This window comes from Thunnus maccoyii, chromosome 23, assembly GCF_910596095.1.
Source record: "Thunnus maccoyii chromosome 23, fThuMac1.1, whole genome shotgun sequence".
Classification (NCBI taxonomy): domain Eukaryota; kingdom Metazoa; phylum Chordata; class Actinopteri; order Scombriformes; family Scombridae; genus Thunnus; species Thunnus maccoyii.
The window spans coordinates 15,434,983-15,450,607 of NC_056555.1; the positions used below are offsets into that span (position 1 = coordinate 15,434,983).

Here is a 15,625-nt window from a genome sequence, read left to right on the forward strand (position 1 = left end):
CAAGACAGGATGTTATAAATGCCTCTTTTGAATAAACTATCTGAATTTATTGTCCCATCAGCGACCAACTAACAAACACAAGTTAAAGTTAGTTAGCAAGCTGGATAACTGACACTTAGCCAGCTTGCTAGCTTAGAGAGCTTTTTGCCCACTTCAATACTCAATAAATAATGTGCAATCCCAAGAATAAAATTCCAGAGGGCAGTAAACGGCCTAGTACAGAGAAAATAGAAAGAAGCTCAAAGCTACAATGACTGACTAGTGCTAGCATGTTCACAGCTGGCTTATGTGTCAGCGGTTAGCTCGCCATTCATAGTAGTTTTTCAGCTAGCCATGCAAGTAGTACCTATCAAGCTCCTAGAACCACATATTTTGCGATGATGCATGAATTTCACTGTGGACTATCAGGTGTGACCAGACCTTTAGAATTGTTTTTTAAATACAGTGAGAGAAGAAGAAGAGACTTGATTGTTAACTGTATCTCTTCTTTCCTATACTTGTCTATAGTGTACAGGCAAGAGTTTGCTGTTTAGTATCTGGCTGCCTGTGTTATTTGCCAAGCAAGTGTGAAAGATAATTGGTCACCTAGGAGGTTTTAATGGAGCTGCTTTGATGAAGTCATTTAGTTGCACCACTTTGCATTTCATCACTTCTGTCTGTCAATTATACTTGATTTACAAGGTGTCTAAGGGACAGTGAATGTGAAGCATCAATTTGTGAGTGGGTGATTGCACTAGAGAGAGAGGAGATGGCAGGATATATCATTTATTAACATGGCAGGATGTCCTTCAATTATCCCTTGTCAAATTGGAGTGAATCACTTCAGTCATTACTCTTATCAGGAACGACCTCTCCCAGGTATACGGCAAGAGACTGCATGAGTGTGCATGAGCTTGTATGACTTGGATAAGAAGGTACATAACCACTTCAGAATCCCAGGAGGCTTTTTCCATAGTATTGTGCTCTAGTACAGGTGGGACTCATAGCTCACCAAAGCAGCCTGTCAGAAGTCGGTGTTTACACAGATGGTTTGTATTCACCTAGGGCCCTATATGAATGCTGTAAAGCTAGCAGAATACGAGGACTTTGTCTGCATAGAGTAATGAATAGAAAGTACATGGCAGTTTTGTTCTCAGGGTTACATGACATGGGGTCTCATAAAAAGTTAAAGTCGACAGACATGAACCACTTCCCTAGGCAGACTGGGGCAGAAAGGTTCCTGAAGTTCCCCGAGGTTGCCTTATGAGCCCTGATAAATCTGAACTGATAATATTGTGCTAATGGCTTTGGGAGAAGGTTGTGACAATAAATAAAAGAAGCTAATTAGGTTGTTAAAAAATGGGGGCCATACCTCCATTCAGGAATAAGGTCTTTTATCTGGGGAAAAACAAGGTTAAGTAATGAAAGGTGATGAAATTCGGTGCTAGACTGCTGCATATCTGCAATGTGTTTTCTTCTCTTGATAAAACACAGAAATGTTTTCCCTGCCGTGGAAGTGTTAGCCTGTTCACACAGCTGGGGCAAATCACTGTGGAGAAGTTGTGGTGGTTGAGTCACCCACATGCCACAACGCATCTACTATAGTAAAAGGAGACATTCAGCAACCAAGCTAAAATACATAATTTAACTTTCAGATAGCTTTCACTGAGGTCATATGGTAGTGATCAATGTTGGGCTCATTTCTCAAAAAATACATTTTTCTCATTCATCATTTCAAAAGAATATTATCACCTTACTTATTATTCCCTAGGAGCAGTAATTTATTGCACTTTTTACATAACTTTCTTGTTACACATCCAAATTGGCCATGACTTCTTCTACTCCTAAAAATGAGAGTAACTCAGTTATCTCACCTCTCTTTACCTGTAAATGATAAGAAACAAAAATGAAATAAAGGGTGTGTTGAAATCCAATATGCCTTTCATTTCATTTTGTATTATTAAAAGCAGTGGACATACTTGTACAATGAAAGGGGGGTGAAGTTGTTCTGTTCTTACTCATCCATGCGCAATATATGAGGGGAAGCAGCTAATGAAAATTTGGTGGACGTGATGAAATGTTTTTGCGTAATTCATTTTCATCTATATATCTTAAAGGATGACAGTTTACATGATTAACTTCATAACTGTAATATTATTGCTGGAAACAAAAGAGTCATTTGTCTTGCTGCTCATGCCTGTGAGAAATAATTTGATTATTGAGTAATAGATTATCTCCTAATTTATGCAACCCTAAAAGACAACATGACTGATGTTAAATCCACTGAGTCATGCAGTAGTTATTGCATTTTGAATTATGATTCTGTTTTTAAAAATTAAAAAGCACTCATGATGGTAGCGCAAACACTGGGGCAGCCATGGGCTCTCAGCTAAATTTTATGCACATAATCTACAGTATTATACCAGTCAGATATGTATTAAGTCGGAGAGATACTACAAATGTGAGGTTTTTACTTTTTTGTTGTTTTTTTTTTACTTTGGTCTAACTCCTCAATAAAAAAAAAACTTCCAAATGGACCATTCCACACTTGCTCTGCAGTTTGGATGCAGTTGGACCCGTTTGTCTGTCTGGCTGTCCGTCTCTCTGAACCTCTCCTTATTTAACACACATATTCTTGGAAGCGAATGTGAGCCATATTAAATCTGACTCCTCTGCCGAGCAGTAATGCGAGCGCCGGCGGTTAGTTTTATATGTTTCACAAGCGTGTAAATATTTAATAGAAGAGCGGGATGGAGTGCTGTGTCACTGTTCCTGCCCTGTCAGCCATACAGACGTAGAGGGAGAAATACTGAGAATTTCTCCCTGACAGGAGATTCATATGCTAGACTTATTCTTAACTGTATTTCGCAGTCACATTAGTTTAGTGTAACAGTCGGATTCTTGGATCGTGTGACACAGACTTGAATATACAAGCTGTTTATGGTCCGAGAAGATGTAAGTTGGTATAGATGTTAGATACTTAACTTGATATGTATGAAACATGATTGCGCCTAACAACATTCCATACTTGGGGTGTGTATTTGGGAGGTCTGTTTGGTATTTCATTACTGCATACTGTATGCTTACAAAGGGTCGTGGGAGTTCAGATGCATTTTTTTTTTTGGGTCTCATGGCGTTTTCAATTCATATTTTTGAAAGCCGCAGGTCTTTCAGTCCTCATTTAGATGTCCTGCTTGAAATCCTAATCAGTCAACTGACTTCGTATTTGTGCAGCACTAAATGAAAATCCTCAAAGCTGGATTAACAAACAGTAATGTCAAACTTGGTGAGTGGTATTCATGCCCATTATTAATTTGCAGATAAAGTCACCATTGGATTAGAGCTAGAACCATTGGTCAAGTGAATTGTTTGAGGGTTTTAAATGTTAACCATGATTAACAATATTTTAGGGCTACAACTAACAATTATTTTCGTCGCTTGGTCTATAAAATGTCAGAAAATGGTGAAAAACCTCAATCACCTTTTCCCACAGCCCAAGATGCAACCTCAGATGTCTTGTTTTGTCATGACCAACAGTCCACAACCCAGAGATATTCAGTTTACTATTATGGAGGAGGACTAAAGAAACCAGAAAATATTCAGGTTTAACAAACTGGAACCAGAGAGTTTGGTATTTTTCTTCTTAAAAAATGACTCAAAATGATTAATCGATTATCAAAACAGTTGGTTACAAAAGAGAGGAAGAACTTTGGTGTCTGCAACAAAAAATTGCAAAGATATGACAAAGTCAATACCTGTTTTCTGAAATAAGAAAATAATGATGGTCACAGTGAATGTCGGAGGCTGACAGAACTGGTATGTCATAATTTGTTAAAAGCCTTGCTTTATCCAAACTCATTAACTGTTGGAGGCAGTAATGCAGGGCTTTATTGTTTATAAATTACCATTAGACTAAACAAATCTATTTGTTGTTATGTCAGTGTGGGTGACTCTAAGAAAACATCCTGAAAAAGTGAAACTTAATTGGTATTTTCCAACTCAGTCTGAATTAATGTGGACACGGCATAAACAAGGTCTTAACGTAATGCTTTTAGTCTTATCATTACTCCACCACCTTATCAAATCCCTACCACTCAATTAGGTTACACTTTAATTTCAGTGACCTAGCTGAGAAGCTAATGCTCTTTGAGAGATCTCTCAGAGATCCTATTCACTTTGACTGTGGGCGCAGATGGGATTCTCCCAGGCATATAAACTCCTTGATTTGGCTATATAGAAGGAATAATGAGCTTCTCTACCGTTGTCTCAGCCCAACCCCGGACTTAAGTCCTCCCCCAAAACCCTATTCACAAATGGTATGTTTTGCATTTACATATACATACAATTTAAAGGAATCCTTCAAGACTTGGATTAGTCCACGCCCCCCTTACTTCAAGATTTCAATTGGTCTTTTCCGCATCAGTGGCGCTTCATGATGAGCCTCCTTTGGACTCAAATGACTTTGGAGTCTTTCACCCCAGAGCTGGAAGTCTTGTTGTTCTTGTTGTTCAGCTGCTCTGATTTAAAGCGCTTGTTGGTTCATATCTCACATACATTACTATAATTTACCTCAGCAGAAGAGATTACATCTCCTCTCTGGACATGGTCATATTATTGCTAACAAATGCACGCCAGCTGATGTCAGACAAAACAACTCCCTGCGTCCTCCCCCACATGAACGTCAGCAACGTGTCTCAGCAGGAAATGATCATATTTTATGAATCAGCATTACGTTTCAGTCAAATTTCCTCGCTTCCTGTAAACGGTTCTTGATCTGCCCTGTATCACCGTCATCATATGAGCAGAGCGGACACATCTGTGTGAGCCAAAGCTCCACAGGAGACTTCCGTCACCAGAAGATGGATGGAAATGTATCAGCAATGAATAAATACACCCAACAACTTCCCTTCATCCCTCCCTTCTTGCAACAGATGTTACAGCTCGATGGTCTTTTCCTCTCCCATAGTGCAATATGGTTCCACTTTTGTTTATTTATCCACTCATTCCCGTACTTGTCTTGAGTGGATGCGGAAACTGGATGTGCACGCACAGAACCCGGTGTATGTATGCGTAGGTTGAAAGCCTCGCTAAAAGAGATTACCCAAGCTCCGTCATGCACACGATGGGGTTTCGTGACCCCATTGTAAACCTGGAGGCTGACCTCTGACCTTTTGAGAAGCGATGAAATGGAGTGAAACCTCCCATTTCCCTCCACCAGGGTTTAGAGGCACTTGCAGTGCAGAGAAAGCATTGTTAATGAGCTCTAGAATGGATTTTTAATGAAACTGCCACTTTGTTTGAAGAGCCAGATTAGGACAAAAAAGAGCATGCAAAGAGCAGAAACAGGTGTCAGCAGTTGAACAGACAGAGAATGAAATAATGGTTTATATATTTTTGTGATTTTTATGATTGTGACTGTGGTTTCTGAATGAGATGCAAGTATATGTGTCTTTGTTCAATTAAATGCCAGACCCTCTTTCTATCACGCTCCAGATGTCTTTTCTGTTAAAGTTATCTCTTTGTCTGGGTTTTAGAAATATTAGAAACCTTGAGTTGACACTTTCACATGCTAACAGAGAGGTACTGTCAGGCTTCATATAATGTGATATACTGTTCATTGTACAGCTCTCACAGAGAGACAGGTTTACAGAGTTACAATAATGATTGCCTACACAGATGTTTTTTTTTCTTCTTTTTTTGCTCTTTTCCCATGCCCACATGTTCAGGTAAATGTTTAATTGTGACATACTGCTTGTGCAACTGGTGATATATTAGGTGATACTCCTTTTTTACAGCCAAATGTGCATGATGAAAAAGTCCAGAGTTGCACAGTTATCTCCTTCACTTACGCTCCTCTTATCCTCCCTTTTGCAATAAACGTGGTCAGTATAACTCACCCATGTGCTGATGTTTTAGAGTTTCACTTTCCTCACTTGTCATCTGTTACTGCATCTTTTATGGCGTCATATGATCTCAGATACCCCCCCCCCCCCCCCCCCCCCCCCCCCCCTCAATGTGCCTGTACCTATGCACATGAAAACACACTCGCTCTAGTCTCTATGCCTTAGCCTGTCAAATAAGCAGCTTTAGGGCCTTGGTTAGTAATTTACCATTGCACAAAAGGAAATGCTGTTCTGTCATAATATGCACTACTTGCTACTGTTCTTCCTCTTTCCCCCCTCCTATCTTTGCTGACTGTCCTCCACCTTTTCCTTATCCCTGTTTCCTGGGCATGTCATTTGCTGACTAAGAGGATGCTGTGTGACCCTTTCTAACATGGAATGGGAGGTGGTGTTTGGCAACAACAAGTGAACAGGAAGTGGAACTCCTGTTGTATAAAGGAAGTGATGGCTGTACCTTGAACTTGATGTGTCATTTATCGGCACAACAATTAGTTTATCTGCGCTAGCAGTGGCAATGGCCTCAGGAACTTAAGGTTACTTGTGATATGAGCGCAGTGGTTTGTAGCCATGTGCTAATGAAGAGTAAAGGTCAAAGGGCAGTGTGTGTGGAGTGCAGGGTGGGACGTTTCCGATGTTCTCTGTAAAACAGACATCTGGGGTCATGTTACCGTAATCATTTTCTCCAACACACACACAGAACATTAACAGCACTTTCCATACCGCCGGATGAAGATACACCATCATATCAGTAACAGCACACTGACACTCGCCACACACACAGACCTATCTGACGCCTATCCCTATCCACTGTGTCCTCAGAACCAGGGTGTCTCGTGTCCTCTCCTATTTTTACCGGCAGGCGCTGAAAGCCTCTGGAAGCTCCTTGTCAATGGGCATCTCATTCCACTGCCAACGGCGTGTCACCATTTATTAAGTCGTCATTACTCAGGGCTGCTTCGGCTGCCGGGGTGCCGGGGGGTGTCGCAAATAGATCGGCAAGGATAGGTCGGACTGTTGCTGCACTCCCTAAAGGGCAACTCATAAAGGCGTGTTCCAGCACATCTCACTCCACCAGCGAAGATCGATGCAGGTAGCCAGGCTACCATTAGTTTGGCTAATGCAGATTAATGGGAGAAAGGTGGCTGATCAGGGCAGAGAAGAGAAGCAGAGGTCGATGGAAAGAGGCTGACTGAGAGTGTGAGGCGCTTTCATGTGTCTGTCTTCACATCTTTTTGTTTTGGGTAAACAGCTAAAAAGGCTGTTTAGACTAAAAGGGGTGATGAGATACGAGAACGTGCGCGCCATGGTTGTGGAAGTGAATACACTATGGAAGACATGGATGGATGCAAGCACACACATCAAGATTCCCCCAGACCAAACACATTCAAGAAGTAAAGAAGTTCAATTGCTTAAACACGCGCACAATGTAAAATTCTTTATCCGATCGTCATCACAAAGCATGAACATCTGGCTTACTACAACTTGGGTAATGTAGCTTTGGCCATCGTTATCAGACAAGTTGTAAACAAGTCAACTTTTTAGCCACATTATATAAATCTGGAGGTGAAATGCACCTGAAATATTGGTAATAATCCCTTATAACACAGGAAAACTGTGTGTGTGCTCCCAACTGTGGTATGTATGGTAAGGCAAAGCTGAAGCAGGGAGTCAGTCTGTAAATGGAGGGTTCCAATGGACAGTTTAGATAATAATTTTACCATTTCCCCTTATTTTTTCTTCAAAACAAATATTGTTAAACTGGTGGTTTATTTAAAACTTGGAATGATTGCCAAAACTACAAAAATAAGTTGTAATTAACCAGTATGAGCCTGTTGTTTCTTTAGGAAGGAGATAAATATCCTAACTGCTTTGGCATGACAACTTTTCTTGTACTTTCTCCAGAAACTATTTAGGACACCAAAAGCACTGACCGCAAAAAGTTATGTTGCACTTCTATAACACTCACACCGAGAAAATGCCAGATCAGGTATGCGATTAAATTACTGCAACAGTAGTTTCAAAACATAAAGCACCAGAGGGAATGCTGGAATATGAGGGTACCCTTATATCACAAGCAAGCATGGGCCACGCTTGCCCAATTCTCAGGTCTTCTTTTAGTGTCTTGAGGTGTGTGAGTTGACACATCAGCACTCCTGTTTATCAAAGCTTTTATCACCTCACCACTGCTATGTCAGCCCCCTGAGAGGAAGCAGGAGGTGCCCTCTCACAAACACACACACACACACACACACACACACAAACACCTGCAGGGGCTAGCAGGGGTTGAGAGTGGTTGAGTAGGGGGGTGTTGTTGACCTGCCTGACTGATGTGAATGACTTTACCAGAGACAGGATCTGTCCCAGACTATACAGGTTAACTACCAGCATGTGTACTTTTTAACTGGCAGGTTTCATCTGGACAAATCAAAAACACACTCAAAAGCTATTCGCACTGTGGGAAAAATTGTGGCATGTACATTATTCCTCATAAAAATATGAAAATATATAATCTAACCTCAAAAGAAAATAAATGTTTGAACTTAATATGGAAGTTTTAACAATGTACCGATACAATTGATCAATATTCCTTATAGGTAATGTACTTTGTTGGCTATTAATATAGAGGTTAGACATTATCTTCCTGTCTTGCCCAATCTCGATTTATTTCTCTCAACCTTTACTAGAACCATGACTGTTTTTCTTGGCAACCATATACCGTAGATAATACCGTATTAAATCTCAAGTCCTTTATACTTCAGTCCCAACTTTCAACCCAAAGATCCTGAAAAATGTCTTAAATATTATCTGCAGTGCACTCACATAATAGAGATGTGGAGGATCCTTTGTCTGACCTTTTTTCCCTTGTAATGATGAAGCTCCTAATTGTGAAAACAGTATTTTGTATATTTTATAAATTGAGCAAATAACAGCTGCAGCGTATGAAACAACTGTAAGATGATGATTGAGCAATAAAATATAATTTCCTGGCAAACAGATTCACTTCTAGGACAGACTTTTCCCTCCTGTCCCAATCGCAACAACACTTGTAAAATCACTCCCGTTTGATCATGATATGTCTTGACAAGGTGCTGGTGTTGTTTCACAAAGCCAAACTCACACTTTTCTGACTCTTTTAACTGCAGGTAAACCACTGGTAAATTCAGCATCTATGCCAGTTTCTTAAACCAGCTCATCTGAAATAGAGCTGCAACGATTAGTCAATTAATTGTTTAGTCAGTCGACGGAAAATTAATTGTTTGAATTATTTTTTAAGAAAAAATACCCAAATTCTCATATTTTCTGGTTTCTTTAGTCCTCTGTGATAGTAAACTGAATATCTTTGGGTTGTGGACTGTTGGCTGGAACAAAAGAAGACATATTATGTTGCATTTTGGGCTTTAGAAAACAATCATAGACATTGCACAACATTTTATAAACCAAACAACTAATCCACTAATTGAGAAAATAATTGACAGATTAATCGATAATGAAAATAATCATTTGCAGCCTCAGTCTGAAAACAAGGTACCTGTAACTTCAAGAATAGGGTACAAGAGATTTAAAGAGGCTGGAATTTCCAAAGTAATGGAGATCATTAACTTAGGAAATCCCAAAAAATGCTGGGTGGAGGAGAAAGGACTTCCGTTGGTTTTGACTCCCAGGATTTAAGGTTAGGACATGCTGTAAACCTGGAGATGAACAAATGGTAGTGTTCTAGAGGTGCTGGATGGAAAAAACAAAAAATGTTGTCAGAACTTAGACATAAGATCCTTACAGTTCTCTGTTAGATAAAAGTGTTGCCCAGTTAACTTAAAGTTATCGGGAGCTCTCTAAACACCGTTTCAATCTTTTGTCTGACTTCTGCCTTCAGTTCACTTCATTACTGTATGTAATCTACCATGACCATTATTATACCATGTGCTTGTTGATCCAAACTTCTTCCAGGAGATTTCATAATCCATTTATATTTGATAGGAACTGATGAAAATTTTTCACAGGATTGCTCGGCCAAGACCAGCACTCTCTGGCTGCTTTTTGGTGAAAAAAGCTGATTGGGACATTAAGAGATACAAATCTAAATTAAATGACCATGAACAAAGAAAAAGAGGTAGAGAGAGAGAGAGAGAGAGAGTCCGGGTGTTGGAAAATTAGAGCTCAGGAAATATACTGTAGAACAAATGATGAAACAGGAAATAGGAGAGGAAGAGACAACACTATAAAAACCCAACCATAGAATACTTCCTATCCACTATATTGGTTTCATCGTTGCTCTCAAGTCATCCCGCCCCCCTCTACTGCTCTCTCTCTCCCTCCAGCACTCCCTCTCTCTCTCTCTCTCTCTCAGCTGCTCTTCCTCCCCTCCCCTCTCTTCCCGTGGATGGTTTAGCTCTCTCTCTCTTTCTCTCTCTCTCGCGCAGTCTGGTGGAGCCGCACACAAGGATTAGAGGGTTGCTGTGAGTGTCTGCTCAAAGAGAAGAAGACAGAAAGAGATCCAAATTCTCTAGAAAAGGATAGCCTTATCATTCTGGATAAGTGTTCTGATTTACCTTTTACACAGGCTCTACCTCTCATCTCATTCCCGCCTATCAAGCCACCCTATTGCTGAGCCTTCACCTGGGGGAGGACAGATAAGCCAAGGGACTATCTAGCCTGGACCTCCATACAGGGAGCCATGTGAGCAGCACCCCTCCACCCACTTCACACTACAGAAGTCCCCCCACAGTCTGCACTCTGATCTGGGGAGCGCAACCAGGATTTTTTTTGCCCCCCCCCCTCCCTGGAACCTCCACTTTCAGGGCTTGCGTGGAGGGACTCTCCAGGCTCGGCGTACCCCAGCGGGAGCCACTCATCTCGGGGCACTGGTTGGGGTGTGAGTGCCCCCTGGTCTGGAGGCCAGCCAGCAGCACTCCAGCACCATGGATTACCTGTTTGGCATTGTAGTGCTGCTGTGCGGGGCGGTGCAGCCGGGAAGAGGAGTTGAGCCCAAGCACAACGTACCCAGGCTAAAGCTGTCATACAAGGGTAAGCCCATTCTCTGTTCTCCCCTGACTTCAGGATATATGGGACCGCGGTGGTGGTTGCTGGTGCTTTTAGCATAGACTAGCTCGTATAGACTATTTTTCTTGCCCGTGGGTGCTCTTCCTTGCTTATCTTTTCATCCATTCTTTCTTATGTTGAGTATCTTTTTTCCTCCTATGTTTCTGTGTATCTATTTCTGCTCTCTCGTTCACTATTGGTCAGCACACAGCATCTAACTTAACCTCTGTATTCCTCTCTCCCATTAACTCACTCCTTCCTTCTTACTCGCTCTGCCTGTCTCTCAGAATTCACTATTCTCCTTACAAATAGTCAGATTGGTTCCATATGCTGAGGAAGGGCTCTTGCCTGAAGTTAAATGTATATATTGGCCCCTGTACCAATTTTCCCCTTGTGCTGTCCCCTTCTGTTAGTACTGTACAGCCCTGTTAAGTGCTCTGAACAGGCAGTAGAGCCTCTGTTTTAATGGCTTCTGTCCCAAAAACTCCTAAAAAAGGGGGGGATCTGCTTTGGGCCTGACACAGAACCTTTCTTTAAGAAGGTTTCCTGACTTTTCATTACTGTGTCCTAAATGGATCCAACAGTTGGAGAGTTTTGTTCACATGTATGTTGATTTAATGCTCGTGCATTAGATCATTTATTTGCAAAAGGATTGAACTGGTCGAGAATGAGAGGGAGTTTCGTGTGTCTTTTTATATCGTGCACGTGTAAGTTTTTGACGTATACAGCAAACATGTTATTCTCTCTCCTTCTGTGTTATTTTGAGGGGAGACTGCGGAGCGCCGGTTCTTCCTCTCCTCCTCCCTCCTTCTCTGTCTTTCTCTCTCTCTCTCTCTCTCTCTGTCTCGTCTCCTCTCTCACACCCTACACTAAATCAGGCTCTTTGTAATAGCAGACTTTTCATCTCCGCTAGAAATAACTGGCAACATTTTTGGCATATTTTGGGAAGGTTTTTAATGTTAGTGAGGGAGGCTATTGTGGTTCTTTGCCCTAAAACATGACCTAAAGTATATGGCTGGGAGTGTGGTCTCTCAATTCTTTATTTTAGTCCTGCCTCCCTCGTAAAACATGCCCTCCTAAAATTTATGAACTGGCTGATTTGCCGTCGTTTTGCAGCTGACAACATGAATGTGCGGTTGAATGTCCCCTTGTGTGTTTGACTGTCACCCAAAGCTTTGGTTCCTCAGATAATTTCAATCTATGCTGAGGGAAAATCTGATTTCAGTCTCGAAGGGGGTGAATAAGATGTTTGTCGCTCTAATTCCTTTTCTATCTTTAGCCGAGACGTTTGGTATAACTTATGTTTAGAGGCCTGCTATATGACATGTTTTATTCTTCAGATGAAGTGCAAGTTGTAATTTTGGTATGGTATATTTTTCTTTATCACCCTTTCAACTTCCAAATGATGTTTGTCTCTGTTAGATTCTAAATCTAAATAAAATACACAGCTTTTGTATTTTAACATTTAATAAGCTTGTGCGGTGATGTTTCGGTGCGGTTGGCATATCACAATGTAAGATGTTAAGGCGTGATGACATGCATTGACCATGTGAACAAAATAAGTCTGGAAAGAATCATAGTTGAACTTACCTGCTACATTCATATATCCCCTGGGTTCCATCATGTCAGTTCACACGAAGCCAAGCCTCTAGGCATGATGAGAAAATGTCATCCCTTCTTTTACACAGCCATCTGTTTAAAGAATGCAAATATAGTTCCCTCCTGCCCCCTTTTGTGATCCTCTTCGCTGTTCTGTCTGACAAGTGAACATGTTGCTGACAACAATACCAGACAAGAGATATGTCATCAAGCATCAAAGCCTGTATTGACTGTATGAGTGATGGATGTGTATCGTCAAACCAAGAGAGCGGGTCTGCAGGGAGAGAGTAGCCTGTCTTGATAGATGCACTTTAGTGGATGTGCAATATTTTTGCTAAAAGTACATCAAAGCCTCCTTGTTTGTGTGTGTGTGTGTGTGTGTGTGTGTGTGTGTGTGTGAATGTTCTTGCCACATCTTGGTGTGAGGACTCAACACCCTCTCTTGTGATTTCCCCACCTTAGACTCTAAGCAGAGTGTGTGTGTGTATGTTTTAGCAAGGCAAAAATGTGTCAGGTCTGGCGTGCACTCATATAATTAGACACCTGGTTTTGTGCGTGTGTCTGTGTATGTATGCATCGGCTCACAAATGTGTGTCTTTTATTGTTATGTGTGTGTGTGTGTGTGCAGCCTTTCAAGAGCATCTGAATCAGTGTTTCTACAATTATATGTGATTGCAAACTGCTGTTGGCTTCCACTGTTGTCTGTGTATATGTACGCATGTCAATTGTGTGAGTGAACAGGAGTTGGAAAGGCATGGGAGTGTATCATGTGCCACTGCCTTTGTGTATCGCTGCTTGCCAGTGTCTCGGGCCCACAGGTGTTTGATGGCTCTCTTGATGCCTGTCAGGGGACGATTCTCAGTTAACACCCTCGCTGTGGTGGATGAAGGGAAGGATGGAGGCACGGTGGGAGCGATGGTGGAGGGGAGGAGATTTGCTTTAATGAAGGAAAAAGCTGGCAGACTTACAGTAGACGACGCAGAAGGAATGGAGGCTGGTCGTTAAGTGAAGTGTCACTCATCCCCTCTCCCTCTGCGAAGCCGGCATAGTAATTAAGTCAAATAAACGACAAGGAGGAATCCTCTTGGGAAGGACAGTCAAACAAATGCTGAGCAAAAGAGTGGGCCAGTCCCTCGAGTGGGACGACCACATGAGCAGAGAATGGAAGAGAGATCGAAGCCCTGGAGTTAGACAGTCAAAAGAATCAAGCATGGCCTGTGATTTGGGAAAGTCAAATAAACACAGAGCATGTGAGTGAGCGGGGTCCCATGAAATCATTCTCAACAGTTGCGTGGCGTGACTTTTCCATGATGTGGGGCCACAGCCCTAGGTAGCTCTGTATATTGGTTGGTGCTAGATTGAATGAGTCAGAGGGACAATTTGCGAAACTCTTGCAAGATTTGTACACTAACCTTAACCTTAACCTCAACCCTAACAGCACTTGTGAGAGTTTGTCCTCCCGGCCCATCCAATCTAGCATTTACCCTGTGTATTTTGGCCATGAGCATGTGCCGTACAATGTAGCAGAGAGCCAGCTGCTGGTGGCTAGCGACTAGGCTAGCAGTTTCTAAAAGTTTTTAAAAAGTATCTTTTATGGGGCCACTCAGCAACTGCTTTCACTTTACAGTTATCACCACAGTACAACAACCATCTATGTGCGTTTTGCCTGCTTTCAGGGGGTAAATCTTGTCTAATAAGGAAGCAGCAATTGGGTGAAAATCGCCAAATCTTGCAACACTTCTTGGGCGTAAAATTTACCGACCCAGATCCAATTATTTTCAGCGTGCGGTGTCAACTAATCAGGTCTCACCGGGAAAAGCTGAACATATTACAAACATACCACCATTTCGCAGAGAAAAGTACACCCTTTGGCACACAAAGATTGTAGACAGCGCTTTTTCATTAGTCAATGCACATTTCTGTAATTATGTATGATTTATATGAGAGTACCAATTGAAATTTATATACATACACACAACACAACAATTACAAAACTTTTTTTCATTAAAATATGTATTTCACAATTGGAATTGCAAGAGCCCTGACACCCTTAATGGACCACACGCTCCTGATTCTCAAATGAGTGCTGATGACAGGCCTCTAGGGACAGATAGTCAGACAAAGTGAGTCATTTTCTTCTTCTGGAGAGGACAGCCGAACGACTGCAGAGTGAGCAGTTTGTGAGTTAGAACGACAGAGGAATGGAGGCAGGTAAGATAAAATGACCTCTCATGGGACGGCTGGCGCAGCAAGTGCAGAGTAAATGATTTCCCGGTGGGGTCAGTTAGACATTCAGCAAAAAGGATCTGGCTTCGCGGGGACAGAACGATGATCACAAGAGTTAATGATTTTCTCTTCTCCTTGAGACGGAAATAGCTCTTACTCTCCTTGCCTCGACTAGTAACATAAGGAGAGGGAGGCATAAGGTGAAACTCAAGTCCAAGTTAAAATAATCTTGCTTAGCAAAGATATTAGGCATGTTGATAACATTTCATCAAAGGTTGATGTGTTTGAACCACTGATACAAATCAATTTCGGTTGGCAATACTTAAAGGAAACAAATGGCAACTTGATTTCTTATTTAATACTAGAATCTAAAAACGCCTAGCACTTAAATTATTATCTCATGTACTTTAATGTTGCACAACTGAGTCTGTTCAATGCTTTTGCTGCACTACTGCTATACAGCATCCATATAAACTGCAAGGATAAAACAATAACACTCTCCCATGGTTCAATACATACCTGCACACAATCACATTCCCGAACACACTGCATGTACAGCGCTCTCTTATACTGTAAGTAGCCATCAGGAGGAACACTGACCCCTAAAGGTCGATCAATGCACATACATCACAGTGAATGCACAGAGAGCAAGGGGGCAGATCCGTAGAACTGCAAAACGTGACCCTATTGTGATCCCTAAAAAGGAGCCAGCAAGCTACACTTTAGGACTTTAAAGGCCTCGTTAAACAACCTGATAATTACCCTCGGCCTGTGTAATTACGGAGCCTACTGTATGACCTCTTAATGCCATCACAGCCGCCCTACGCTGGCTGGATGGGTGGAACTGAGGAGGAAAAGACAGAGCAAGACTGAGAAGGAGA

The 15,625-nt window shown here is 41.7% G+C and overlaps 1 protein-coding gene across 5 annotated transcripts in view; it reads left to right on the top strand.

The window, feature by feature from the left end:
* Positions 1-15,625, top strand: part of LOC121891214 (semaphorin-3A-like) — a 73,349-nt gene that overhangs the window by 30,235 nt on the left and 27,489 nt on the right. For 2 of the 5 annotated variants that reach the window (XM_042404027.1, XM_042404026.1), the window contains exon 2: positions 10,441-10,904. In XM_042404027.1, coding sequence (XP_042259961.1) covers positions 10,799-10,904 — 106 coding nt within the window. In that variant the 5' untranslated portion in view covers positions 10,441-10,798. Of the gene's footprint in view, positions 1-9,233; positions 10,905-15,625 lie in introns of those variants that run through there. The other 3 variants (XM_042404025.1, XM_042404028.1, XM_042404024.1) reach the window with 3 other exon arrangements.